Raw genomic sequence first — 26,069 nt, forward strand, 5'->3', positions numbered from 1 at the left:
AATAATCAGAATGTACATATTAGATCTATGATTTCAATTGATATGAGAAAGTATCAGTGTGGAAACTCCTATCAATTCAACTCATCTCTAACACATCTATCTCAGAGAGTTGCCCAGGTCACTGATTAATTAATTAAAATGTTAATTGTGTTGGTATATATTTGAAATATGTGATATATGTGTGACATGCACATACATATATATTATATATATTGTGTTATATATACTGTAAGTACAGATATAGATATATTAAAAAAAGAGAGAGGGAGGGAGAGAGAAGAAGAGAGGGAAAAGAAGATAGAGACAGAAAGACAAAGACAGAGAGACAGAGAAGGTGGGAGAGAGATGGGAGGGAAAAAGACAGAGTTTGGGTTCATACCTCTGACACATACTAACTGGGTAACCATAGGCAAGTCAATTAAGATATATGTATATGAGTATGTTGTACACACACAATATGTATATGTACTTATTCCATTGTCCTTAAAAGGAATGCATAAGAAACTATGCTTTCTTGAGAAGTCTTAATCTATGGAATACTGATTGGAGGTAGTGAAACCCTACTAAAAAACCACATGTTTGCAAATTAAAAACTAATTACCTTAGTACCAGTCAGTAATAAGGCAATAAACCAAAGAGAGCTAAGTTTTAAAAAATGATCATAATTGATAATAAACGTCTAAACATGACCTAACTTAATGGATTACTAATAGTTCCTTCCTTGTATAGGGATTTCAAGTTCTAACCTTTGGCCTTAATACATACATATAAAACAAGTAACAGAAACATAGATATAATATGTATATGTGTTAATTCTTCAAGGAGGTGAACTAGAGACTGAGTTGTTAATAGAATGACTGAAGAGGAAGGCAACCAAGTGGCACAATACATAGAGTACCAACCTTGGCAACAGAAGGGACCCGAGTTCAAATCCAGCCTCAGAAACATGATGCTAGCTTGTGATCTGGGTAAGTCATTCAACCCCAACTGCCTCATTCTCTTTAAAAAAAAAATTGGGAAGAAGGAAAGAAGATATTTTCTACCTCCCCTATTTCCCTACACCCACCAAACCTATTTTCTGCTTTTATTGGAGCTTTTATTTACTTGGTACTTCTGACTCCACCTAAATTCTCTCTCATCTTCCCGAGGTTAACTAATTCAAAATTGCCCTATCCAGTACTCTGGATTCCTTCCTCCAAACTTGATATGCTATTACCTAACTTTTTCCATCTCCATACTCTGTTTTTTCCACTCTTACTCTTGGACCACAGACCATTACTGGAAGAAAACACAAAACCATGCAAAACTGAGACCATTAAAGACTAAAGGAAAGAGTTCTAGCTTTGATCCAACCCTTGGTTCTGCTGTATAATTTTTTTTTATTCCTCTCTTACCTCCGGTGCCAACTGAAGACCTATAAATATATATTTTTCTAAAGCTGCCACTTCTTCACATCTCATTCTAATAATGTGATATCACTCTCCAAAGTCATAGAACTGATTAATATAGTCTAACCTCATATCTTCACATCACCATCTACCTTGTCAACCTTACATGCAGAGATCTCCCTTTCTTATTCTAAAGCTAACTCATCCAACTATATTCAGGATTCAATTTTTATCTCCTTCATTGAGAGTTTACAGATACCCTTCTCCATTCCCACTAATATCTTTAATCCCTCTTTTTTACACACTCATTTCTATCTCAATTATGAATGGGTTTTCCCTAATTAAAAACAAACTCTCCACTTCATCCTTCTGACTCTTCTAGGTACAATCAAAATTTGACTCCTTCAAGTCCTAGAAAGTGTTGTCTGCCTCTGATTTCTTTCCATCCGTTACTGCTTATCCCTTTGACAACTAGTTATGTCACCATCTTGCTGAAATTATGCTCTCAAAATTTACCATTTACTTCCTTCTAAAGTAACACTACTCTTCTAATCTATTAAACCAAAAGCCTTGAGGTCACCCTAGTCTCTATCTCCTTTATTAAATTTCCTTTTCCACTTTCCATGTCTTGTTAATTCCTTAATCAATATTTTTTCCTTTTCTCCCTTTATGGTTATTACCATCACCTTAGATGCTGATCATCTTTTGCATATGTTGCTATAGGGACTTTTCTGAAACTATCATGGAGGAAAAGGAAGGATTAAAGAAGGCTCAGAACCACCACTACTATGGCTGATTGATCTTCAACAGCCTTATCTGTAAAATAGGAATAACAGCAGCATCTTTCCCAGAGGGCCATGCTCATTAGATTGTGAGATTTTTGAACATACACAGAGATAGGAGAAATTATAGCAAAGTGTGATAAAATTGTTTTTTCAAGTATTAGAAAAAAATTGCATCCATTGATACATCAAGAAAGACAATCACTAACTTCAAGAACTTGAAGGACTGTCACACAAAACAGGAAATAAGGTTTTTCTGCTTGAATTTAGGTGACAATGTTGGAAACTGTAGAAAGAGAGATTTTTGACTGCATGTAAAAATATATTTCCTAATAATGAGAGCTGTCCACAAGTAGAATGAATGACCTTGGAAGATTGCATGCTCTTGCTCAATAGACATCTTTGAGTGAAGCTCTGAAATTTGCACATTGGGAATATTACAGAGGAGATGGTCATGAGACTGTATGTGTCAAAGAAAATGACTTGTGAGATCTTATGATTTGTCTATGATTTTAAAATTGTCTCCTAATTAACATTAGTTGCCAGACTAATCTTAATAAAGAGCAGTTGTTATCAAATCAATCTCTTCTTCAAGATTCTAAGTTTGTTTTTCTTTCACATCAAGTTTAAATTCCTAGAATACTGGATTTGCAATCAGAACACCTGGGTTGAAATTCCATCTCTGCCACTTATTAATTGTGTAAACCTGAGCAAGTCATTTCATGACTCTGGGCCTCTGTTTCCTTATCTGTTAAATTGGGGGATTCAGAACCATATAACTTTAAGGTGCATTTCATCTCTAAATTGATATTCCTGTGATCCTTTCTAAAGACTTTCCATAATTTAGTTCCAAACTACCTATACAAATTTCTTTCTCCCTGCTCTGAAATACAAATCCTCCATTCCAATTAAGCTAGTTACCCTGATTATACCCTTTCATTTCCTTCCATTCCCATGTTTATTTCTGAACTCTCTTTTCTTGTTTTCCTACAAATCCTACCTATAATCAAGACATAGCTCAAATCCAATCTAAAGAGGCACTGTGGAATAGTAGGAAGAAAATCACAAGATACTGGATCATAAGGTCCATGGATTTAGACCTAGGAGAGAATTTATAAGGGCACTTAGTTCAACCCTCTTATTTTACTAATGAGGAAACTGAAGGTCAGAGTTAAATGATTCACCCAAGATCAGTAAATAGCACTAAGTAAATAGAACTAAGTTTTGAACATAGGTCCTTATGGAATGTTGAGTAAGGAGAAGAATAAGACAATTATGGAAGGAAAGTAGGAAAAATGCATCAATTAAGCACCTAATACATTCCAAGCACTATGCTAGGTGCTTTATAAAAATCTCATTTGATTTTCACAACACACTCAGGAGGTAGATGTTATTAAGTCCATTTTACAGTTGAAGAAACGGGGTTATGTGGCTTGCCTAGAGTCATAGAGCTAAAAAGAAAAGTCCCAGGTTACATTTGAATTCAAGTCTTCCTGAATTCCAACTTGAAATATTAATTTCAGGTCTTCTGTACTCCAGGTTTACCACTCTATCAACTGCACATCCGTAGCTACCTAAATTGGAATAGAATGTACAAAGATAAGTGATATAAAATAATTCAGGAAAGATAAGTTAGCTCCAGATTTTAAAGGGCTTTAAATGGTAAACTGAGAAATTTCTATTTTATCCTATAGTCAATATGTCACCAAGGATTTTAGAATGGATTTGGGGTTGAGGGGAAGATGTATCTGTGCCTTCAAAAAATTATTTTTCCAGCTGTGTGAAGAATAAACTAAGAGAGATGAGGTTGGAACCAATGGCACCAGTTAACCAATTAGGAGGTTAATATAATAGTTCAGCTAAAAGATACTAAGGGTCTGAACTATGGTACAGGCTGTTTGAGTAAAGATAAAGAGGAAGAGGATCTATAGAGAATGTTGACAAGGTTGATTACTGATGAGAGGGATGAAAGAAAAGAAAAAAGTCTAAGATGATACCTTAGAGGATGGTAATGTCCTCAGCAGAAATAGAAGTTGGGAAACAGGTCAGGAACAAGTTCTGTTTAGGAAATGCTGAGTTTGAGATGCCATTAGGACAGCCAAGTGATATTGAGCAAGGCAGTTGGCAACGTCGTTTTGAAATTCAGGGGAGTCATTAGGATGAGACACACAGATTTCATTAAGAAATAATTACCATGAATTGATTCAGCCATTCTGGAGGGCAATTTGGAACTATGCCCAAAGGGCTATCAAACTCTACATACCCTTTGACCCAGCAGTGCCACTATTAGATCTGTATCCCAAAAGGGATAAAGGAAAGAGGACTCACATGTACAAAAAATATTTAGAGCAGCTCTTTTTGCAGTGGCAAAAACTGGAAATTGAAGGAATTCCCATCAATTGAGGAATGGCTGAAAAAGTTATAGTATATGAATGTAATGGAATACTATTGTGCTGTAGGACATGATGAGCAGGCAACATTCATAAAAACCTGGAAAGACATCCAAGAACTGATGCCGAGTGAAATGAGAAGAACTAGGGGAACATTGTGTACAACATAATAATAACAATATTGTGTGATTTCAACTATGATAGAATTAGTTGTTCTCAGCAATCACCACTCAGAGTGATCTAAGACAATTCCCAAAGACTTATGATGGAGAATGCTATCTACATCCAGAGAAAGAATTGAGTCTAAATGCAGCCTGAAGCATACTATTTTCAGTTTTTTAAGTTAATTTTTTGTTTTTTCTTTCTCATGTTTTTTCCCTTTTGGTCTGATTTTTCTTTCCCAACATGACCAATATGGAAATGTGTTGGGTTTTTTTTTTCCAAAAGAAATCATCACCATAAAGCTGATAATTGAAGCAATGAGAGGAGTAGTTGCAGTCACCCTCTAGGGTCCTATAATGATGACAAGTTGGATCAGCCTGTTCTTTCTCCAAATAGCAAATCTAATAATATAAAATATAATATGGATAAATACAAAGTCTTATGCTTGCATTCATAACTTCTAAAATATAAGATAGGGAGGAGTATCATCTGTAAATGATCTGGGTAATGTAATGGACCACAAGTTCAGTGAGTCAAAAATGAGATACAGCAGACAAGAAAGTTAATGCAATCCTAGGCTGCATTAAGAGAAGAATAATGTCTAGGATGAAGGAAATAATATTACTGTATTCCACTCTGTCTGGCCACATCTGGAGTATTGTGTTCACTTTTGGGAGTCATATTTTAGGAAGCACTTTGGAATGTAAGAAAATAGTCATAGGAAAGTAACCAGGATGCTGAAGAGTCTTGAATTCATATCATAAGAAGATTGGTTGGAAGAATGAGGGATATTTAACCTGGAGAAGAGAAAATGGAAGATGGATACAATCACTGTCTTTAAAGTATTCAAAAAGTTGTCAGGTGGAAGAAGGATTAGACAGCTAAATGTCATAGTGGAGAGAACATTGGACTTGGAATTAGGAAGGATGAATTCAAATCCTTCCTTCATCAGACATTCATTACTCTTAACATATTATATAAATGTTATTTATTTATTATAATTGCTTGTTTTGCTTAGGGGGATAGCAGAACTATAAGCAATAAGTAGAAATTATAAGGAGACAATTTAGACTTCATGTATGAAAAAAAATGTATTACCATCAAAAAGTGGAATGGGTTACCTAAGGAAATAATAAGTTTCCCATTTATTGGTGATTTTCAGGCAAAGGCTATGAGAACACTTCTTGGGTATGTTATACAGAGAATTTGCCTTCAGTTGTAGATTGCTTTAGATAGTCTCTGAGACTCCTTCCAGTCTTGAGATTCTGTGATAATACCAGGGAGGAGGGAATAAAGGCAGAAACGATATATGTATCTTGTATAATATCTGGTGATCTTCCTGAGTCCTGAGATGGGGAAGGGAAGAATAGAGGCTGAGGTCAAATCCTCAGTGTCAGGAGAAGTCTTCCCATCTCCTACTAATGGAGGGCTAAGACATCGTCACTTTTTCCCCCAATGGTTCAGGTGAGATAGGGCAGAGTAGGTAGTGTTTCCACACATGACAGTAAACCTTTAGTTGGGAATACCTCCAAACTCAGAGTCTAAAAGCTGGATCCCTGCCCTCTCAGATTTAGTAACGACAGAATAGACTCCAGAAAGAGATCCTCTAACATCTGCAGTAACAAGAAATTCACTACCTCAAAGGAAGCCATATTAGATGATAACAATACAACAAAATGTCTCAAAAACACAGCATGGACTTAATTAATACTGCCTGATTTAACTTAATTTTAAAGATATAGTCATATTTATAAAGTCTTAATTTCTAGAATTAGTGTCTGGATTATTTGTGTTATGGTATAATACATAGGAAATAACATGCTTATCCTGTGTCATTCCTAAACCAACAAAATATTAATCTGAAAGACTTTTAATGCTTACCTATTTATTCAATATGTTTGCCAGGAAACTGCTGGAGCTGGTGACAACAAAGTTAAGGGCCTTCCCTCTTCTAGGCTTTTAATAAATCTGTTTCTAAATAGTTTTCTGATCCTAAATTTCCTATATAAATTAGCTCTACTTTACCACCTTCAATAAACAAGGCACGGGGTGGGTCAGTGAAGAGAGTTCTGGGCTTGAATTGAGGAAGACCTGCTTTCAAATCTTACCTCTAATATCTATTAGCAATATGACCATAGTCAACCATGCCATCTTTCTGAGCCTTAATTTTTTCATCTATTAAATGGGAATAATAATACCTGTGATACCTATTCCACAGGTTTGCTCTGAGGCTCAGTTGAGATGTTGTACATAAAGCATTTTGCAAATTTTAAAACATTATACAAATAGCAACTATGATCAGTAGTAATTAAAATTGAACTCACCCATTTGCCCAAGCCAGGATAGTCATGTTCAGGATCAAAAAGGTGTTGATGTAGTTGAAACTCTCGGCTGAACTCTGCGGTGTCAGGGGAGTTTTCCAAACATCCATCATCTACTGCAAACAGCCAGAAGTCTTTGAGACTAAGCACCTCATGCATGCTCTCATGGGTAAAGGTTAATAGGAATAAGGCAGGCCACTGAAGGTCAGAATCACATTCCCATCTGCATCCCATGTATCTATTTCTGCTTCTTTTTGACTCACTCTGTGATCTCAGGTAAACCACTTTCCCTCTCTGGACCCGTCCCCCATCTGGAAACTGAAAATGATGATGGCTACTTCCTTCTATTTACTTCAGAGGGATATGGTGGAGTTAGTGCCTAGACTTTTAGAAATTCCTTGTGCTTCTTAGAGAAAAGTGTAATATTATCATACTGTTTTACATTAAACTTATAACACAGAATACATTTTGCTTTAAATACAATGCTAATAATGCTTTAGATTATATATGTAATATATAGAATAAATATAGAGAATATAGAAATGTATAATTATACATTTCTATATTCTCTATATTTATTCTATTTTTCTATACTTAATTCTATATTTAAAGATAAATATAACTTGTGCTCCTTAGTGAAAAAATAAACATCAATATATTTTATATCTATATTTACATAAATATTGATAATTATCAATATGATTAATAAACCATAACATTATTGTATGCTTTATTATATTTTTATATTAATATAATTATAAATATTAATAATCCCTTGTCTGATAAAATAATTTTACATAATAATTTTTATATATGTAAAACACACATATACAATAGTTTAGTGCTTAACACAATACCTGGCATGTACAAAGCACTTAAGGAACTTTTACTGATTGATTGATTAGGCACAGCTGTATTCAGCTTGAGCCTAAATGGGACTCTGTCCCAAGACACTTAAGGGAGAAATTGTGATCCTTCCCTCCCCTGCTGATAACCTTGACTGTCCCTTGATTCACCTTCCTAAAGCTCTGGAGACGCAGGACACAACCACATCCACAATCTTCTCCTGATTTCATTTTACTCACCTGCCCACAAAATAAATTTGTCTCAGGTAGAGTTTGGGCTAATTATAGTTCTAATAAGAGATGCACATTCCTGGGGAGAGGGGCGGGGGAGAAGAGCCGATTTTGCCCAACATTACACTTTGCAAAATTTTAATGTGCCCCACAGTTAATAAATAACACATGACACATGATAGACCCATAAAGAAATGTGTGTGTGTGTGTGTGAGTGTGTGTTGGGCCAGCATGACTGCTGCTATAGGCAGTGTCTTTCTTATTGTCGGTATTTTGGGTCCAGATCTATTTCATCGTCATATGGTAGCACTAAAGTGAACATTCTTTCCAAGGATGCAGAATGGCACCATCTGTGGGAGTTACCTGAGGCACTCAGTGGTTCAGCAACCGTCAAGATTGGGTAGCCATTAGTCTAAAACATACCCACTCTGTGTTCAATGGATATGTTATATTGATATTGATCTGCGGTCAAAGGCAAGACTTGAACTCAGATCTTACTGAATCAAAGGTCAGCTCTAAACAGATATACTATCTTTCAGAAACAATGTCTTCAAAAAATATTAATTCCCCTTTAATAAATGTTTTATTGATGCCATTTTAAAGCATTACTATCACCCTTCAATGACTTCCCTCCACAGAACTCTCCCTTGTAACAAGTCCAGTCAGGTAAGTTAACATATTGTCCATGTTCTGTATTCCTCGTTCCACATCTATACTCCATCAGCTCCCTGCAAAGAGGAGGACAAAACTCCTTTGGTCTCAGCACTGTTCAAAGCCTGGATCTTCTCTGGGAAGGATTCTCTGCAGATGACTCATTCTGATCTCTTTTATGTGCCTTGGACAACCAATAAAGAATGGAGGGTGTCCGGGTTATATGAGAAACTGAGGAGAGGGCTGAGGACTCCTTTTCAAAAGGCTGCTGAGACATCAAATAAGTGCTGAAAATGGGTGCCTATTTACAATCAGCCAGGTATGTCCTGTGTCTAGTTTCTTGGAGCATTTCCAAGTCTTTCCAGAAGGCCTCTCAGCAGCATGGACCTAATGTGGAAGTTATTAGCATACCAAAAAATCTCTAATGCGGCTCTACTGTGTCTGCTCAGTGTTCAGAGCTCCTGACTGGGAACGTTATCTAACCCCTACATCTGCAACCATCAGCGTGTCACTCTGGCAGGAATGGAGAAAATTATAGCAAAAATAGGTTCTCAGATACATTCTTTGGAAGCTAACTTAGTGGAGTGGATTTTAATCCTTTACTAGAAGTGATCTCCTGGGTGACATGGAAGAGTGGGAGTCTGCTGGGGCCATGAGCACATAGTAGGAGGCAAATAATTTACTAGATACCAGAAAATTTAAAATATCATTTCTGTGGCTAGGAAACAATATAGATAAGGATTTCCTACAGTTTCCACAATGACGCAAAAAGCATATTGAGAGAATTAAAGGATAAATTTCCCCTAAATTAAAGACTAAATTTCCAGGATAGTATATTGGAACCATGGAGGTCTGAAAACTGAACCTTGGGGCCTATACGATAGCCCATATTGAACTCTTCCTTCTCTAAAATCCAATATTATTTATGGCCTATCCCACATATCCCATAGCACTTGATAATATCAAACAATAAATAAGCATTTATTATGCAATAATTTTGAAACAGATAACATATTAGGTGCCATATATACATAAACAAACAAGGAATGGATCCTGTCCTCATAAAGTTTACATTCTATTTATAAAGCTTTGTATTGTTTCTTAATTTTTTTGTGACTGTCCATCTTCTCTTCCCTCCCTACTCCACTCCTCACACCTCAGACTATTCCTTGAGAACAGGAACTGTATTAAACATCTTTTGGTCTCTGATACATTACCTAATATAAATGCTTGTTGACTTGACTTACCTGAATTACTGTGACTTCAACTTTTTTGTTCCCCTCCTCCCTTCACAGCTCAAAAGCAAATGTGCCATTTAATCTTCATCTAGAAAAGCCCTTACACATAGTAACCTTTCAATGATATATGTAGAATTCAACTCATTTATCGAGGGAAAAAATGGTATAACAATATAAGGAAATATATGACAATTTGAAATGAAAAATATAAGCAATAAGAACTTGAGAATTTTAGAAGGAAAGACCTGTGTAGTATAAATTGAGTTCAATAAACATTTATTAAATACTTACTAGGGGACGTGGCCATCTCCAGCAATGAGATGAACCAAACTAGCTCCAAAAGAGCAGTAATGAATTGAACCAGCTACACCCAGAGAAAGCACTCTGGGAGATGACTATGAATCATTACATAGAATTCCCAATCCCTATATTTTTGTCCGCCTGCATTTTTGATTTCCTTCACAGGCTAATAGTACACTATTTCAAAGTCCGATTCTTTTTGTACAGCAAAATAACTGTTTGGACAAGTATACTTATATTGTATCTAATTTATACTTTAACATTTAACATGTATAGGTCAACCTGTCATCTGGGGGAAGGGATGGGGGGAAGGAGGGGAAAAATTGGAACAAAAGATTTGGCAATTGTCAATGCTATAATTTAAAAAAAATACTTATTATGCAGGCCATTGCACTAGGAATTAAGAATACAAAGACAAAAACTAAATATCCCCTCTAATCAAGGAACTTACATTCAATTAGGGGGGAGAGAAGGAAGGAAGAAAAATAAAAGTAAAGAATAAATAAAGCAATTTCAAGATGCAGAGAGTTTTAATAATTGGGGTGGCAATCAAAAAAGTCCTCATGTAAGAAACAGCATTTGAGCTGTGCTTTGTGCCAAGCTAGGTATCCTTCAAAGCAGAAAGAAGGAGAGCATCCAGACATGGGGGACCACCAGAGCAGAGGTATAAAGGTTAGAGCTAGACTGTCAAACACCAGAGAAAGTATATAAGCCAATTTGCCTAGAAAGGAGAGTACTTGGGGGATAATATTATGAAATAAGCCTAGAAAGGTAACTGAGAGCCAGACTAAAGTGAGTCTAAATGCCAGACTGAAGATTTTATATTTTATAAAGCATGTAAGACTTGAGCCAAGCCTTGAAGGATGGGTAGAGTTTGGAGATGTAGAGAGGGCTGGGGAAGACTCTAACCCAAATGTTTGACTCTGAAAACTCACTTCTAAATACACGAATAAGGCCCACTGCTGTGTCTAATCAATCCAGCCAGCTGCCCCTGGGGACTGTTGTTCCTTAAACTTGGTACAGGTCTTTCCTCTCCTCGAATCCAAAATTCTACAAGCAAATAATATGTGGCTGAAGTGATCTGAGCCATGCAGTGATTCAGGTTTTCCTGCAGTCCTGTTCTCAAATCTAATTTTTCACTGTGCCGGCAGACCCACATTGCTTAGCCACACGCAATCACATAGATTCCAGTTAGTTACAGTGACCATGTTTTCTGAACAAAAAAAAAAAAAGACACATGGTCTAATAGAAGATATTCTTTTTGTGAAGTCTTGTTAAAAGAACACTTTCTTTTCTTGGAACTGGGGCTATCCCAGATTTTCCAGAACATATGGTTGCTGTGCCATCTTAATACCTCCCCTAATGGCGCCAGCCCAAGAGAGATTTTCATGAAGCAGCAGAGTCCAAAGCCTACTTCTGAACATCCCCTATGATGTCCCAGAGACTCTTTCTGAATTCTCTATAATTTTTGAAATAACATCGAGCATCACTGAAATCGATTATTTCAATAATGAGGAAATTGCACCACCAAGAGACTAAGACTAGCTGTATTCAGTCTCATGGATAACCTATTAGAATCTAATGCTCTAATTTGGTTTGCTTTGCTCAACTTTGGATTCCTTTTCATACAATTGTAAGCTGGTTTTTGTCCCTGTTTTTTGAGGGGGTTTTTTTTGAGTTTGGGTTTGTCCCTAAAGGGAATCACCCTTGGTAAATAACAAGATTAAATCAGAACTTTTGGATCTAGATGTAGACACAGCAAGCTATCCTAATTTGAAATAGAAATGGCAGGTGGTAGCTCTTTGCATTTTACTTTGAAAAGTAGAAAAAAAAAAAGAAATAGGGAATCAAATCAATCACTAATAGTTTAAAAACAAAGGTTTTACTCTAAAAAAAATCCTGAAAGTAGGGGGAGAGGGATTTTGGGGCCAGGGCTGACAAAACTCTCAATAGGAGATCAAGATGCAGGCCTATCATGGAGAAGGAAGTTACCATATCCCAAGAAAAACAACAGTATAAGTAATATGGTACAGGGCAGCTTTATCAGGAAATGCTAGTAATAATCTAATGCTCTCACTCTTATTGTAATGTAATGGTGTATGAAGATCTGAGAGGAGAGAGCCGGGAGAGGAAAGGAAGGTGGTAAACTGGAATATTAAAGAAAATCTCACTGTGTCTCCATATCTGATCTTTTATCAGAATTGTTAAAATGTATTTAATTAACAGTTATATTTTTTGCTTAACCTTTATAGGTTAAACAAAATCATAGATCCACAAACTGGAGGGTCCCTCAGAAGCTATCTCAAACAATCTCCTCATTTTATAGATGAGGAAACCATGGCCCACAGAATTTAATTGGCTTTGCCCAAAATCAAATAAGCAGGATGTATCAGAGGCAGATTTTGAACCTAGGTCCTCTGACTTAAAAGCTATGTCTCTTTGCACTATAGCACACTATATATTCAGAGAAGCACTGTAAGGTAATAGAATGAATATAAGAATTTAGATTAGTACTCTTCTATTTATTATATGCCCTTAGATGAGCCTAGTCTCCTATCTATAACATTAGGATAATAATAAAAAATATTCAGTAAGATGAGGGAACTGAAATCATTTTGTATTTATAAAGTGACACTTATATAACTCTGAGCAAGTCACTTTGTTTAAATTTCCTCATTTCCAAAATGAAGGGAATCATCTAAAAAAAGGTGAGGTCCCTTCCAGCTGGACCAATCAATCAAGAAACATTTATTAAGCACTTACTATTCAACAGGCATTGTGCTGGGGATATTGGAAAAGGGAAAGATGTTTTAAAGGAATTTGGGAGAGAAGATTTATGGAGATTTTTTTTAAGTTCAGGAAAATATGATAGACTGAGAATAACTAAAGGAGAGGGACAGCTAAATGACTCAGTGGATAGAGCACTTGACCTGGAACCTGGAAGAACCAGTTCAAATCCAGCCTCAAATACTTAGCAGCTGTCTGATTCTGGGCAAGTCACTTAACCCCTACACCTTAATGCACTGGAAAACAAAATGGCAAATCACTTAGATATCTTTGCCAAGAAAACCTTGCAGATAGTATGGTCCATAAGACCATAATGACACAGAAAGAGAAAGGGAGGGAAGGAAAGAGAAAGAATATCATGGAATATGTTGGCAAAGATCTTTATATAGCCGAGTTTCATGACTGAAGTATATACTGAAAATTAAATTCACTTTACTCCTTCACTTTCTAACACAGGGCTGCCCTGTGGAATTAAATTGCTAATTGTTCTAAATGCTTACCACTAGCCCTTTCTAGTTTAAACTGCTTATAAGTTCAGACCTGTTTCTCCATGGGAATACATCAGCATGTTTGCCCATTACCTGTTTTTCCAATGGGGCAGGGATTTGGGGGATCCGGATAGCCCTGGTCCTCACTGAAGTCCTTGGGGATGTTATCACCAGTCAACTCAGCCACAATATTAGGGATGTTTCCATAAGGACCCAAATGCTGTAGACCTTCATGGGCACCACCTGTATGGAATACAAAACAGTCTCAGGTGCATTTAGATAAGGAACCCAGAAAGACACTCACTTCTCAATCAGAATGTGTTCCTCAGGGATGTGCTAGAGCCAGTTTAAACAAGTTCTTGAGAGATGATTGTTAAATTTTCAGTGTGAACATTTATATGTTGCAAACTGGCAAATGTTATAAATCAGGGTTTGATTTATTATTCTGTTGATAGTCTGGACTTAAGTGTTGGAAAATATGAATAAATAGATAAAATTGATAAAGATGACAAAATGGCAATAGTCAATGCTGGAGAGGATGTATAATGATAGGCACACTAATATATTGTTGGTGGAACTATGAAGTGATACACCATTTTGGAGAGCAAGTTAGAATTTTGCAAGGTGATTACAATGTTCATGCCCTTTAAACCAAAGACCTCCATTATTGGATTTATACTCTAAGGAAGCTATCAAGTCCCCAAATAAACCAAGATATTTATACCAGTATTTTTTGTGATAACAAAGAATTGGAAACAAAGTAGATGGACATTTTTTGGGAAATGGCTAAACAAATTTTAGTAATGGAATATTACTATGCTGTAAGAGATTACGAGTGTGATGAATACAGAGAAGCATGTAAAGATCCACATGAATTGATGTAGAGTCAAGAAAATAATCTGTACAATAACTACAATATAAATGAAAAGAATGACACATGAAAAAATCAAGTGAATGTAACAAAATTACAAAGAACCAGAAGGATTTGAATGAAGAGATATGAGAGGACACCCAAACTCACTCCTTTATGGTAACAGAAAGTCCATAGGGGTTTCACATTGCACATGCTTTAGTATTTTTGTATCTTGTGCTGATTATTTTTTCTCTTAAAAAAAATACAATTTGTTAAATAGAGTGACTTTTTGGAAAGAAGTAGGATACTTGGAAAACTATGATAATATAAAAAACAGAAAACATCTATAAAAATCTCATTTTTTAGAAATACAGATTAAATTTAGTGTATTTTTTGTACACTTTTTTCCCCTGGAGAGGCAATTATTAAACTTCTACAGTGCACTCCTCTCCTGATGCCTTTTGAAAACCAAGGCAAATCCTACTCTTTCAGAAAACCTTTTCTTGACCAGGCCCAACCGATTCTATAACACATCTTTCACAAACTTTAAAGATTTTATGCCATTTTATAAGATCATTGATTTAGTGGCAGGAAGGACCTTTTCTCTGCCTTCTCAAACAAGGGAATATTTAACATTAAATTTAACCTTGGTCTGGTTGACTCAGGATCATCCTTGTAAATCTTTCATTTTATAGCAACAAATACTTTTTTCATTGTCTTCTTCACATTATCCTAAAAATAACTCTCTGAGGTAAGCAGAATAATATTTATCATTATCCTTTATTGATATTTTAAGGAATCAAGATTTCATTAGTATAAGTATTTCCTCTGGCAATATGAATCTCAACCTCTCCAACCCTTGCAGACTATTTCATGAATTGTTATAGCTAAAAAATTATCATCATTGGTTGATGACCAAATTTTTGTACAACTTTCAATACAATAAAAGATTGGGCCATGAATGGTACCCTCATAGATCTCTGACATAATCAAGCCATTTACTTCTATATTAAATGGACCCAATCTGCAATGCTCAGTGAATAAAGTACAGGACCTGGAGTCACAAAGACCTGAGTTCAACTCCAGCCTTAGATACTATATGTATATGTATATATGAAAATATATAATATATATATGTATACACACATATTATGTATATACATATATATATATAGTCACTTAACTTCTGTCTATATTAGTTTCCCATCTGTGAAATGGCAATCATTATCATCATCATCATCATCATCATACCATCCCAGAGTTGTTGCAAGGATAAAATGAGTTAATATTTGTAAAACACTAGGAAATTTTAAAATGCTTGATAAATACTAGCTATTTTGTTATTAAATCTGTGTCAGGATGGAAGTTAGAACTTTTTCTATCATTGTGACCTCCCCTTCTAATTTAGTGAGTCTATCAATAATTTAGAGTACAAAAAGGGTAAGTCCATTCATTTCCCCAGGGACATAGCCCTGAGGACTATGCCCAGTAATGGAGGAAGTGAGAAAAAGTAGTAATACTAGTCTCTACTCCCTCCTCTTCTTCTTTCAATTCTTCTAGTTACATAATGTTTTCAATTTTTGCAAATGTTACCACATTTGTGATTTTGACTTAATTCATTTTTTTGAAAAGAAAATTTATCCATTCTTTACTTTGTCTGAGATAGTATTGATGCTATTGTTATTGGATGATTTGGTTCAACTCTTTGTGACCCTATAAATCATACTGCTCCTGAAGTTTTCTTGGCAAAGATACTGGAATGATTTGCCATTTCCTTCTCCAGTGGACTAAGGGAAACAAGTTAAATGACTTGTCTAGGGTCACACAGCTTTAAAGTGTCTGAAATCCAATTTGAATTTAGGGTCTTTCTGATTATAGGCCTAATGGTCAATCATCTACTGGGCCATCTAGCTGCTTATCAACATAATGCACCAGGCACCAAAAGAAATATATAGATAAATAAAAATTTCCTGCCCTCATGAAGCTTTCTCACTAGTGAAGATAAAGCATAAACACATATAATCATAGCATCCTCACAGGACTGCTGTTAAACATCCAGTGAAATCATGAGAGGATCCTATTATGAGTTTCTCGAATAACTCATCGTTTGGTTCTGTACAACTTTTCATGACCCCATTTGGGGTTTTCTTGGTAAAGATACTGGAGTGGTTTACTTTTTCCTTTTCCAGATCATTTTACAGATGAGGAAACTGAGGCAAATAGGGTTAATTGACTTGCCTAGCCCAAAATGAGTTTGGGCTCAAGAGGTCTAGGGGACTTATGTTCCCAAAACTATTCTCTTTACTTACAACAACTCACTATGAAGCTTCAGAGTGACTGAAGCCAAGTCCCCATTCTCGGCAGACATTGGCAGAATCCTTCTAGGATGGGACACTGGCCATTATTCTTGCTACTGTGGTTCATTAATGTCTGAGTGCCAGCTCTATGCCAAGAGGTTTACAGCATCCAGACCTAGCCCCTACACTGCAGACTTTCACTCGCAATGTGGTAACGCCCTGACAAGCTCACAGCCAGCCAGCCAGCCAGCCGAGTCTCATCAATAAACCTTCTCTGCTGTAACCCAATGACGCCAAGGCTGCCAGTTGGGCCAGATGACTGGACATTGGTACTGCACAATAATGAAGAATTGTAGCAGGACAGTCAGGTGCCAAGTTACCAGTCACCCACATCATAAAAAGGGAGTTCCATGAGGGCAGCCTGGCAGAGAGTGGGTGCAAGCTCCTGAATACCAGCCATTCAGCTAAAGGGGAAAAAATCCAGCAGTTTTCAGTTATGTTACCCACAAACAGCAGGCACTAAAAATATACTACAGCCTCTTCCTTCAATCTTCAACCATCCTGGGCATACCATTTCTAAAGATATGACCTTTTTTATGATCTAAAAAGCCCAAGAAATCATATGGGTTATTAAAACCAACTCCTTGAGTCTGCACCCACCCATGGTGCTTCCCAAATATTCTTGCTAGTGAGCAAACAGTGCCAACTGGGATACCTAAGGGAACAAGGACAGAAAAAAAAAAAAAGGATCTGAACTAAGAGAAAGAAGTCTTGTGTTCAAAGAGGCAAAGGCAATTTTCATCTCTCAAAAACCCAAAGAGCAATAATTGAAAGAGATAAGAGATGGATGAGAGTAATTCCATTCAATTCAATTTATATTTATTAAGATTATATCAATGCTGTGTCTTTACAAGGCCCTCTCAATTTTGCTTGCTATCTCAATTTTGCTCTTTTCCCTAGATCATGAATTCTGCTTCCTCATTAAAATCCTCCTTCTCTTCTTTTCAACTGATCTGTATTTATTGTCTGCAAAGCACAGTACCTAAAAAGTAAACTCAAAGCCAAAGCCAAAATAGTTCCTGCAGTCAAGAACTGTGTGTGTGTGTAGGGGAAAGTATCACATGCACAGAGATAAGTAAATACAAACTATAGAGAAGATTATGTCAAGAGGAAGAGGACATAGACACCTGAAAGAATTTTTTTTAACTCCTCTTCTACATACTTTGTATTCTATCAGACTTCCTCTATCTTATCGTTCCTTACTTTTAAGATTCTCTCTTTTCTCTCCATCCAGATCTTGTGTGGTGGCTGGGTTACATTTCCTCCTCATATCCACCTCTTCAAATCCCAAGTTCCCTTCAAGACTCAGCTTAGACACCACCTTCTGCAAGAGGACTTTCCTAGTATACAACCCCACCCTCTTCCCCCCGACCTACTAGTGCCTTACCTTCCCCATAATTGTTTACATAGATTTTCCAGATACCTATCCTTGTACATGTAGTTTCCTCTGTTAGGATATATAATCCTTAAATACAGGAACTGTTGTCTTTTACCCACAGCACTAATCACAATGGCTGACACAGAGGAATCATCACTTATTTTGCCTTATTAAGTTCCTACTATATGCCAGACTCTGAGCTAAGCACTTGGGATACAAAGAAAAATAAGATAATCCCTGTTCTCAAAAGCTCACAGTTCAAGAGACAATATATAAACAAACATGCAAAGCTAAGATAGATGCAGAATAAATTGGGGATAGATATTTTATAAAGGCTCATTGATATTGAAAAAAAGACAACTGACTTGATTCCTTTGGGCTAGAGAGGTCAAAATAGAACAATGATGCCAAACTCAAATAGAAATAGAGGGACCAAACCCTATGATGGGATCCCTATCTAAGCTGCATATTAATTTAGAAAATAATATATTTTCTATGTTTTACTGTATTTTTATTTGTTTTTGTTAAATATTTCTGAATTACATTTTAATCCAGTTTAGACTACACTCCAATTCTGAGACCCACAGTCTCCTGTTTGACACCTCCATCACAGAACAATGCTTATGTCCGATTATGTTTTCATGAATTTACTAATTTTTTTCTCTTCCTTCTTTTTTTTTGAATTCTTTGATAGGAGATATGGTTCTAAGGGAGAGGAAGGTAAACTAGACAGGGTAAAATAAAAAACAGCAATAGCAATATTTTTTTAAATGGTTGTTGATTGGTCAATTAAAGGAAAGCAATAATAGCAGGTAGTAGTAAGGAAACAGAATCTACAATCTAGGGAAGAGCCAAGAGGGAAAAAAAAGCAAGCATGACAGATCGTAAGGCATAGCCTCTGATACAAATAATTCATATCCCTCCTAATAAAAGTATAAACAGAGCACTGATATTGGATGTTTCCAAGGATTCTTTAACATAAAGCAGCTAAATATTTTAATGGTACCTAAGTCACGCTTACCATTTTAATAAAAGATCCTTATGTGATTAGTCCAATTGATTTTGGGGACTAATCTAATTTATCTCTAATTCTAACTGGCTAGATAAGTGCCAGTTACAGATATTGATAAATGATAAATGATACAGATATTAAGTATCACAGAGGAAAATACCAAAAGAATTATATATCTTTTTTTTTAATCGTATTTTATTTTTCCAAATACATGCAAAGATAGTTTTCAACATTGCAAAACCTTCTGTTACAAATTTTTCTTTCTCCCTACCCCCAAGACAGCAAAAAATCTGATATAGGTTAAATATGTACAAGAATTACATATCTTCTTTACCATGGAAACCCAACTATAACTCAATAGCTGTCATAGAAAACAACCAGATACAGAGAAAGTAAGTGCTTTGCCCAGCCATAGTGTCAGTGTCAGCTTTTGAACCCAGGTCTATTAGGCTCTACATCCAGCATTCTATTCATTATGCCATCATACTTCTACAAAATAAGAAACAGAGATAGCCACAAGACAATGAAAATGTAATCCTTCAAGTTTAAAGAAACTATTATTGCCCATATTGTACTGGTAGTCAAACAGTGCTTGAATTGTTTATTGATGATAGCTGGCACTGGACCATGCACATTTTCTTACCCATAATGTCATGACAAAAATCAAACTGATTAGAAGAAAGCAGACAAGCATCTACTCTGTATAGTCTGTATATTCACTAGTCCTTAAGGCCAGAGAGATAAACAAGATGGCAATGTGTAGTATAACTCTATGACTGACTGTTCATATGGAATCCACTATATAGTATTAGCTTCAGTATATATCATTGACCTACGCTGGGGCCTTTAGTCACCTTTAAGGAAAAATATGATTTGAAATGAAATGGAGAGAAGTTGAACAGAGGAGTAACTTGCTTCTCAGATGTGTCTTATTAATAAGCATTGGTCTTCATTTCAATTCTTTTTCTTAATGCAATGTTGTCTAAGACGCCTAAGAAGATAGCTCATTCTTGTTGGGGGTCATTCAAGACCAGAATCAATTCTACTTAATGAGCATTCTCCATGGCATGCAAATAATGCAGGCAGTAAGGACAGAACATAAATGGATTGTTCTTGCAGCTTTCACATCTCCATATGGTCCCAATTTAGGATCATAAGCAGAATTGTTTATTTTTTTAAAAGCTTTTTAGTTCACTTTTAAGGTATTTTGCTGAGGCACAGCCTGCTGTTAAAAGAGAGAAAATGTGTGTTTTTTCCGAAGTGCTGTTTGTTTTGGCTATTTACTCATTTGCAAAAGTTCAAATGTTATTCTGTGATTTTACTAATTTTCCTGCAGCAGCCACAACTCCAAGAGAGGGAAAATTTTTTTTGCAAGGAAATATTTTCAGGGCTGCCATGAATTTAGTAAGATTTGCAAAAGTAATTTTGAATAGGTAATTTGTTATAGCCCTTTCAGTCACTTAATTTAACTTTACTTGCTGCCTGTAATGAGGTGTCAATTTGGCACTTTGTATGATGCCCAAATATATTTGCACATGGAGGCCAAGGTCTCTCTTTCTGGGGCTTGAACTTTAAAAAAATTCATGTCATTTAATGTTTGTTGAAAGACAGGTTATCAGGGGACCAATGTAAACCTCAAGTTAAGTAAGAGTCAACAGTTGCTCAAAAATACTGGGATCTATCAAAATTATGACTTGCCCTGAACTGAACTGTGAAGAGATACACTGTATTTCTCACTTCCCCTTGTCTATAAGTATCCTTGAGAAGATATGCTCTCATACGGCTATCTCTGGCTATCAAGGTTTCCCACTGAAGTTTCTCTTCTGGGCTTTCTGGCCAGATATTTCTGATTGTCCATATTTTTGAATCCTCAACCTTATGGCTCTTTTCCATTAAAACCTAGCAGTCCTCTGGCCTCTGAATCTGGGAAATTTGGGGTCAAGATTAGCCACTGAGCAAGTCACTTAACCTGCCTCAGGACCCCAGACAGCTCTATAGAGTTACCAATACCAAAACAAAAAAAAATGGAAGGAAGAAAGGAAGAAAGGAAGGAAGGGAGGGAGGGAGGGAGGAAGGGAGGAAGAACCCTAACAATTCTATGCCTCTTTTACTTCTAGATCCTGCTTTCTGCCAGTGTGATGGTGGGTGCTAACTGGGCTCAGTGATTTCTTTGTTACATACTTAAGAGACAGAACCTTAACCCAAAGGAATGGCTTTTAAAGTAGATATATCAAGCACCATAATCCATCTACATGGAGATCTTAGGGAACTGAAAAAGGTTTCCCATGAATGTCATAGCATACCACATAAGCAGTTACTTCTTCTGTTATATATAGAACTAAAATTAAATTTATTCCATTTGATATAGAAATATGATATGAAAATCCTTTAAAAGAACTGAAGATATTTACTCTAGAAATGGGAATACTAAGGTGGGGGAAGGTGGGTAGGGAGGGAGAAGGAGGGAAGTGGGAAGAATATATAGTAAACAAGCATTTGATTTGAAACCTCATTTCAAATTTTGGCTCTTTGCACTAAAGCTAAGTGAAGTTAACAGCACCAGAATAATAATCTATATAATGACTTCAGTCATATTAAGGAAAACAATTTAATAAGTATTTATTCTGTAATTTAGGTTCTTTGAGAGATGCCTGGGGCACTGAAAAATTAAGTGTTTCATGCAAGATCCCACAGCCAGCGGATATCAGTGGAAGGATGTAAACAAGGTCTTCCTCATTTGGGGTCTAGTTTACTCCCACTATATCATACTACCTCTTTTGAGAGAAAAAATTAAGAAGAACTCTGGGTTGCTTTGCCAACTCCTGGACCAAGTAAAGAAGTTCCTCTGGATGGAAAAGACATCTAAAGGAGAAAATATTTAGAAATTTGTTATCATCATCCTTGAATCTTTTCTTGGATGACATGGCCTTTCTTGGAAACAAGAGAATAGCATAGTCCTGTCCTCTGGGAAAACTTTTGTGAGATTAGAGTCAATCATATCAAAGAAAAGAAGTCCATGATTTGGTCTTGTTCAGTAGAGATGCAAGAAAAATGATGCTTTTTTCCAGGCAGGGAGACTCTACAAGAATTCCCTTTTGCAGACACCCAAAGATAGAATAACTTGGTATTGACATTGAGGGTTGCCTGATAGCACCCATTAGGATATACCTAGGACTGACTAAAAGAGAAGCTCTTTTAGAGATCAGTGTCTAAAATTTTATAATACACTAGGGAATGACTGCAGGTTCTTGTTGGGAGTCCATGACCTTACTCAGATCCCTTCTACATGGGTATTTGGGAGAGCTGCTTGGTCATTTGAGGGGTTCTCATCTTCCAAGAAGTCTGATAGGAATTTTACTCTTTTTTCCATCTTTCAATAAAATTTCCTTTTTTTTTTTTTAAAAAAAAAAACTTTGTGAACTGCATGTTTTCCAAAGGAGTTGGCATTAATACACTGGGCAGCATCAGTAATTTTCCAGATAGGGATGTGTGTGCATGAGAGAAAAAGAGGGGGAAAGAGAGAAAAAGAAAAAGAGGGAGAGGGAGAGCAGGAAAGAGGAATGGAGGGAGACAGAGACAGAGAGGGGGGGAGAGAGAGAGAGAAAGAAGGGGAGAGAGACAGACACACAGGCAGACACACACACACAGACAGAGAGTTAGAAACAGACTCAGAAAGAGATTACTTAAAGTGAACCTGAGTTTTTGTGCTGTGGGAGTCCTCTCATAAAAGAGTTAACAGTATGATTCCCGTCTATTCAAGAATCAATCACAGTGTAACTATACTGAATCTAATAAGGATAGTGCATAACTGGCAGTACCTAACTAAATAAAAGGTGTATGGTCTGGAAGAAGGAGTAAGGTCTGGTAGGCAGATAATAACTTCTGTGGGAGGGTAGAGGCACAAAGGGACTAGGAATAATACTTAGATACCATCTGGTAGCTGCAGAGTAGAGAGACATCCATTCTGTTAGATGGTTTCGTAACATGATCCTACCTCCTAAAGCATTCTAACTTTAGAGTCAGAAGACTGGGTTCAAATCCTACTTCCAATGTTTACTACGTTAGTGAGAACAAGTCAAAAACCTCCCTTGGCTTTAGGTTCCTTTGAGTGAAAGGGGGAACTGGGCTAGAATACCTCTGACTGGACTAGAATGATCTATTCTAGATCTATGACCATGTGATTCTTATGGATGCCCTGGAATGGGAAACATTCTCACAAAAAAAAAAAAAAAAAAAAAAAGAGGTACATTGCTAGCAATTTTCTAATTTGACAAGAGAATGTCAGAGAGTAGCAGAAAAGTAAATGGGCCCAAGTAATCAACAAACTGAGAATCACATCTAGTCCAAACCATCTATGAACAATAATCTCTTCTCTAACATTCCCACAACTAATAACTCAAGATCTGCTTTAAAACCTCTGACAATCCTAAAGTTGAGCCAAAATTTGCCTACCTTGAAATGTCCAATTATTAGTACTAGTTCTGCCTACTAAAGCCAAAGGGGAAATTCCATCCCCTTTCCATTTGACATCCTTCATATACTTCAATACTGACTTCTCTCCTCCAAGCTAAACATTTCTAAACACTCCAAATTCCTTTCACCAATACTTGTATGGCATCATCTCTACACCATAGAGCTATCACCTCCTCATCATTTACTCTCCCCTGGACCTACTGAATGATAAATGAGAGTTGACCATGTTACAACTTACTGTTTAAACAGACTGCCTGAGGCTAATCACAACTCAGAATGGCTGCTAAGTAAGCACTTTTGGTTTCCTATGCAACATTCACTTTAGGCTGGCTAGAAGGGGACGAGGAGACGGGTTGAGAGGAAAGAGGAGAGGAGAGGAAGAAAGGGAAAAAGACACAGAGAGATGTCTTTTTTTTTATGAGATTAATGTTAGCCCAGCAAAGAAGGTAGTGCAGCTGAGCCATAGGGAAGAAAAGTCAGCAATTTCAGTCAATATCCTGGAAGTGTATATTGACCCCTTACTGAAACTAAAGATGCCTGAAACCAATATATAGGAACAAGAAGCAGTAGAATTTGCATTGTTGGTGTTTGGAAGTTGGCCATCATCATACAGTATTTCCTGTGCCAAACACTGCAGTGATTTTAGGAAGAAGAAAGGCAGGTGGGAATAGTGGGCGTATGGGGGTTATCGTTTGTGTCTTTATTAATATTCCTCCTGTATGTTCCCCTGGAGGGGTCTGGTTTAGGATTTGTGGACAGTGAGAATCAAAAGGGCTTGCTATGACACATCTGTGTCACAAAATCAGGAAAGACTGTCTTTGATAGAGGCTTCTGAACTTCTTCCTCCTCTTTAGGACTCTTGAGATTATGATAATAGTATATTAAGGATAAATATGATGATTAGCTTACTTTTATGTGGAATTTTTTAAAAAATATATTTAATGGCTCATACAAGATACCAAAAGGGAAACTTGAAATTTTAATTAAAACCATTCCTTAAATATCCTGCTGCTTTTCTACATATTTGTTTATTTCTTTCTCAGTTTGATTTGTTAAGAGCTTTGGAATTACTGGGAGGGGGGAAGCTTGTAAGGCTGTTTGAAATCCATTATTCAAAACAGGGTAAGACACTTGAGTGATGGAATTGGCTATGACATCAGAGGTAACTCAGTCACTCTTCATGCCATTAGCTTAAAGTCATCAACTCTGCCCTTCATGAAGATGCTGAGAAACTTTCCTAGATTTTTAATCTTCTTTATTCTTTAACCTTTTATAAGATTCATTCTGAATGAGGGTAAAACTGATCCTAAAGACAAAATTATTTTGTGATAGTTGTGAGGCCCCTCAAACCTTTTCCCTTCCAAATGGAAGGGAGATTTTGATTAGGGACAAGCCAAAATCGTTTTATTAAGAGACTGAAGAGTTGAAAGTTTTCAGGTTGCTTCTCTTCTACAAGAATTCGATAAAATTAAATATATCTATGAGGATAAAATGAAAAAACAAGAGTAAATCTAATTCTTTAATAAAGAATGTTCAGTCTAGCATTTTTGAAGACTTCCACAGATTCCCAATTATATCTCTAAACTTATTTTAATGTTGCTCTTCTTCATGGACTCTCCAAAACAGTCAAACTGTTCTGCTACTTGTTTCTGATATTTAACACTCCATTTCTTGCCTATTTGTCTTTGCACAAATGGCTCCTGTTAAGGGCTGTCCTGAACTTGTCCCCTGAACTTGTCTTTTCGAGTTGCCTTATCTTCCAGAAGCACTGGACCCATAGCATAAAGGAGAGCCTGAATATGTCAAAGATGACCTTCCTCCCAAGTTGACATTATTTGTTGTTGCATTCCAAGAGGGAATTCCTGTATGTCCTTGGAAGGCAAGACAGGTGACAGCCAGCCTGCGCCAAGCTGTGATAATGCTTGTGCAGTTAAGGCCCTTTGCAGATAAGCAAACCCTTCTGTATTCAAGGTCTAGCAGATCCAAAGGGAAAAGACAGGCTTTTGCCATTATCTTGCTCCTGCTTGTAGGGGTGTACCTTCTCCCCACCTTGCTGCACTGATCTCCCTTCCATTTCACATCCTTTTCTGTTATCCCCTACTCCCTTTGTCTTGTTATTATAAAAAGATAAACTTCTGTAAAGACTGGAAACCCTTTGTGTTCCACAAGCATGTTCATTTCTCTTTTATTAAATATAGTTTTCACATAAGTCTCATGATAATGTGATTGCCTGTTGACAACTCCCATGTCTGGAATATATTCTCTCCTCACCTCTGCCTATTGGAACCTCTTAATTTCCTATAAAATACAGTTTGGGAGTTTGGGATGAGGATGGAGAGAAAGGGAATCTCGAACTCAGAGTTTTAAAAATAAATGTAAAAAAATTGTTTTACATATAAGTGGGGAAAATAAA

The 26,069-nt window shown here is 36.4% G+C and overlaps 1 protein-coding gene across 2 annotated transcripts in view; it reads right to left on the minus strand.

The window, feature by feature from the left end:
• LOC100917983 (neuroendocrine protein 7B2) overlaps positions 1-26,069 on the minus strand; it is a 62,837-nt gene that overhangs the window by 9,368 nt on the left and 27,400 nt on the right. The window contains exons 3-4 of one of the 2 annotated variants that reach the window (XM_023500167.2): positions 13,677-13,826; positions 7,047-7,156 (exon numbers count right to left, since the gene is read on the minus strand). In XM_023500167.2, the coding sequence (XP_023355935.1) occupies positions 7,047-7,156; positions 13,677-13,826 (260 nt within the window). Of the gene's footprint in view, positions 1-7,046; positions 7,160-13,676; positions 13,827-26,069 lie in introns of both variants that reach the window. The other variant, XM_003755968.4, reaches the window with a different exon arrangement.

The sequence above is a fragment of the Sarcophilus harrisii genome, chromosome 2 (assembly GCF_902635505.1).
Source record: "Sarcophilus harrisii chromosome 2, mSarHar1.11, whole genome shotgun sequence".
Lineage (NCBI taxonomy): Eukaryota > Metazoa > Chordata > Mammalia > Dasyuromorphia > Dasyuridae > Sarcophilus > Sarcophilus harrisii.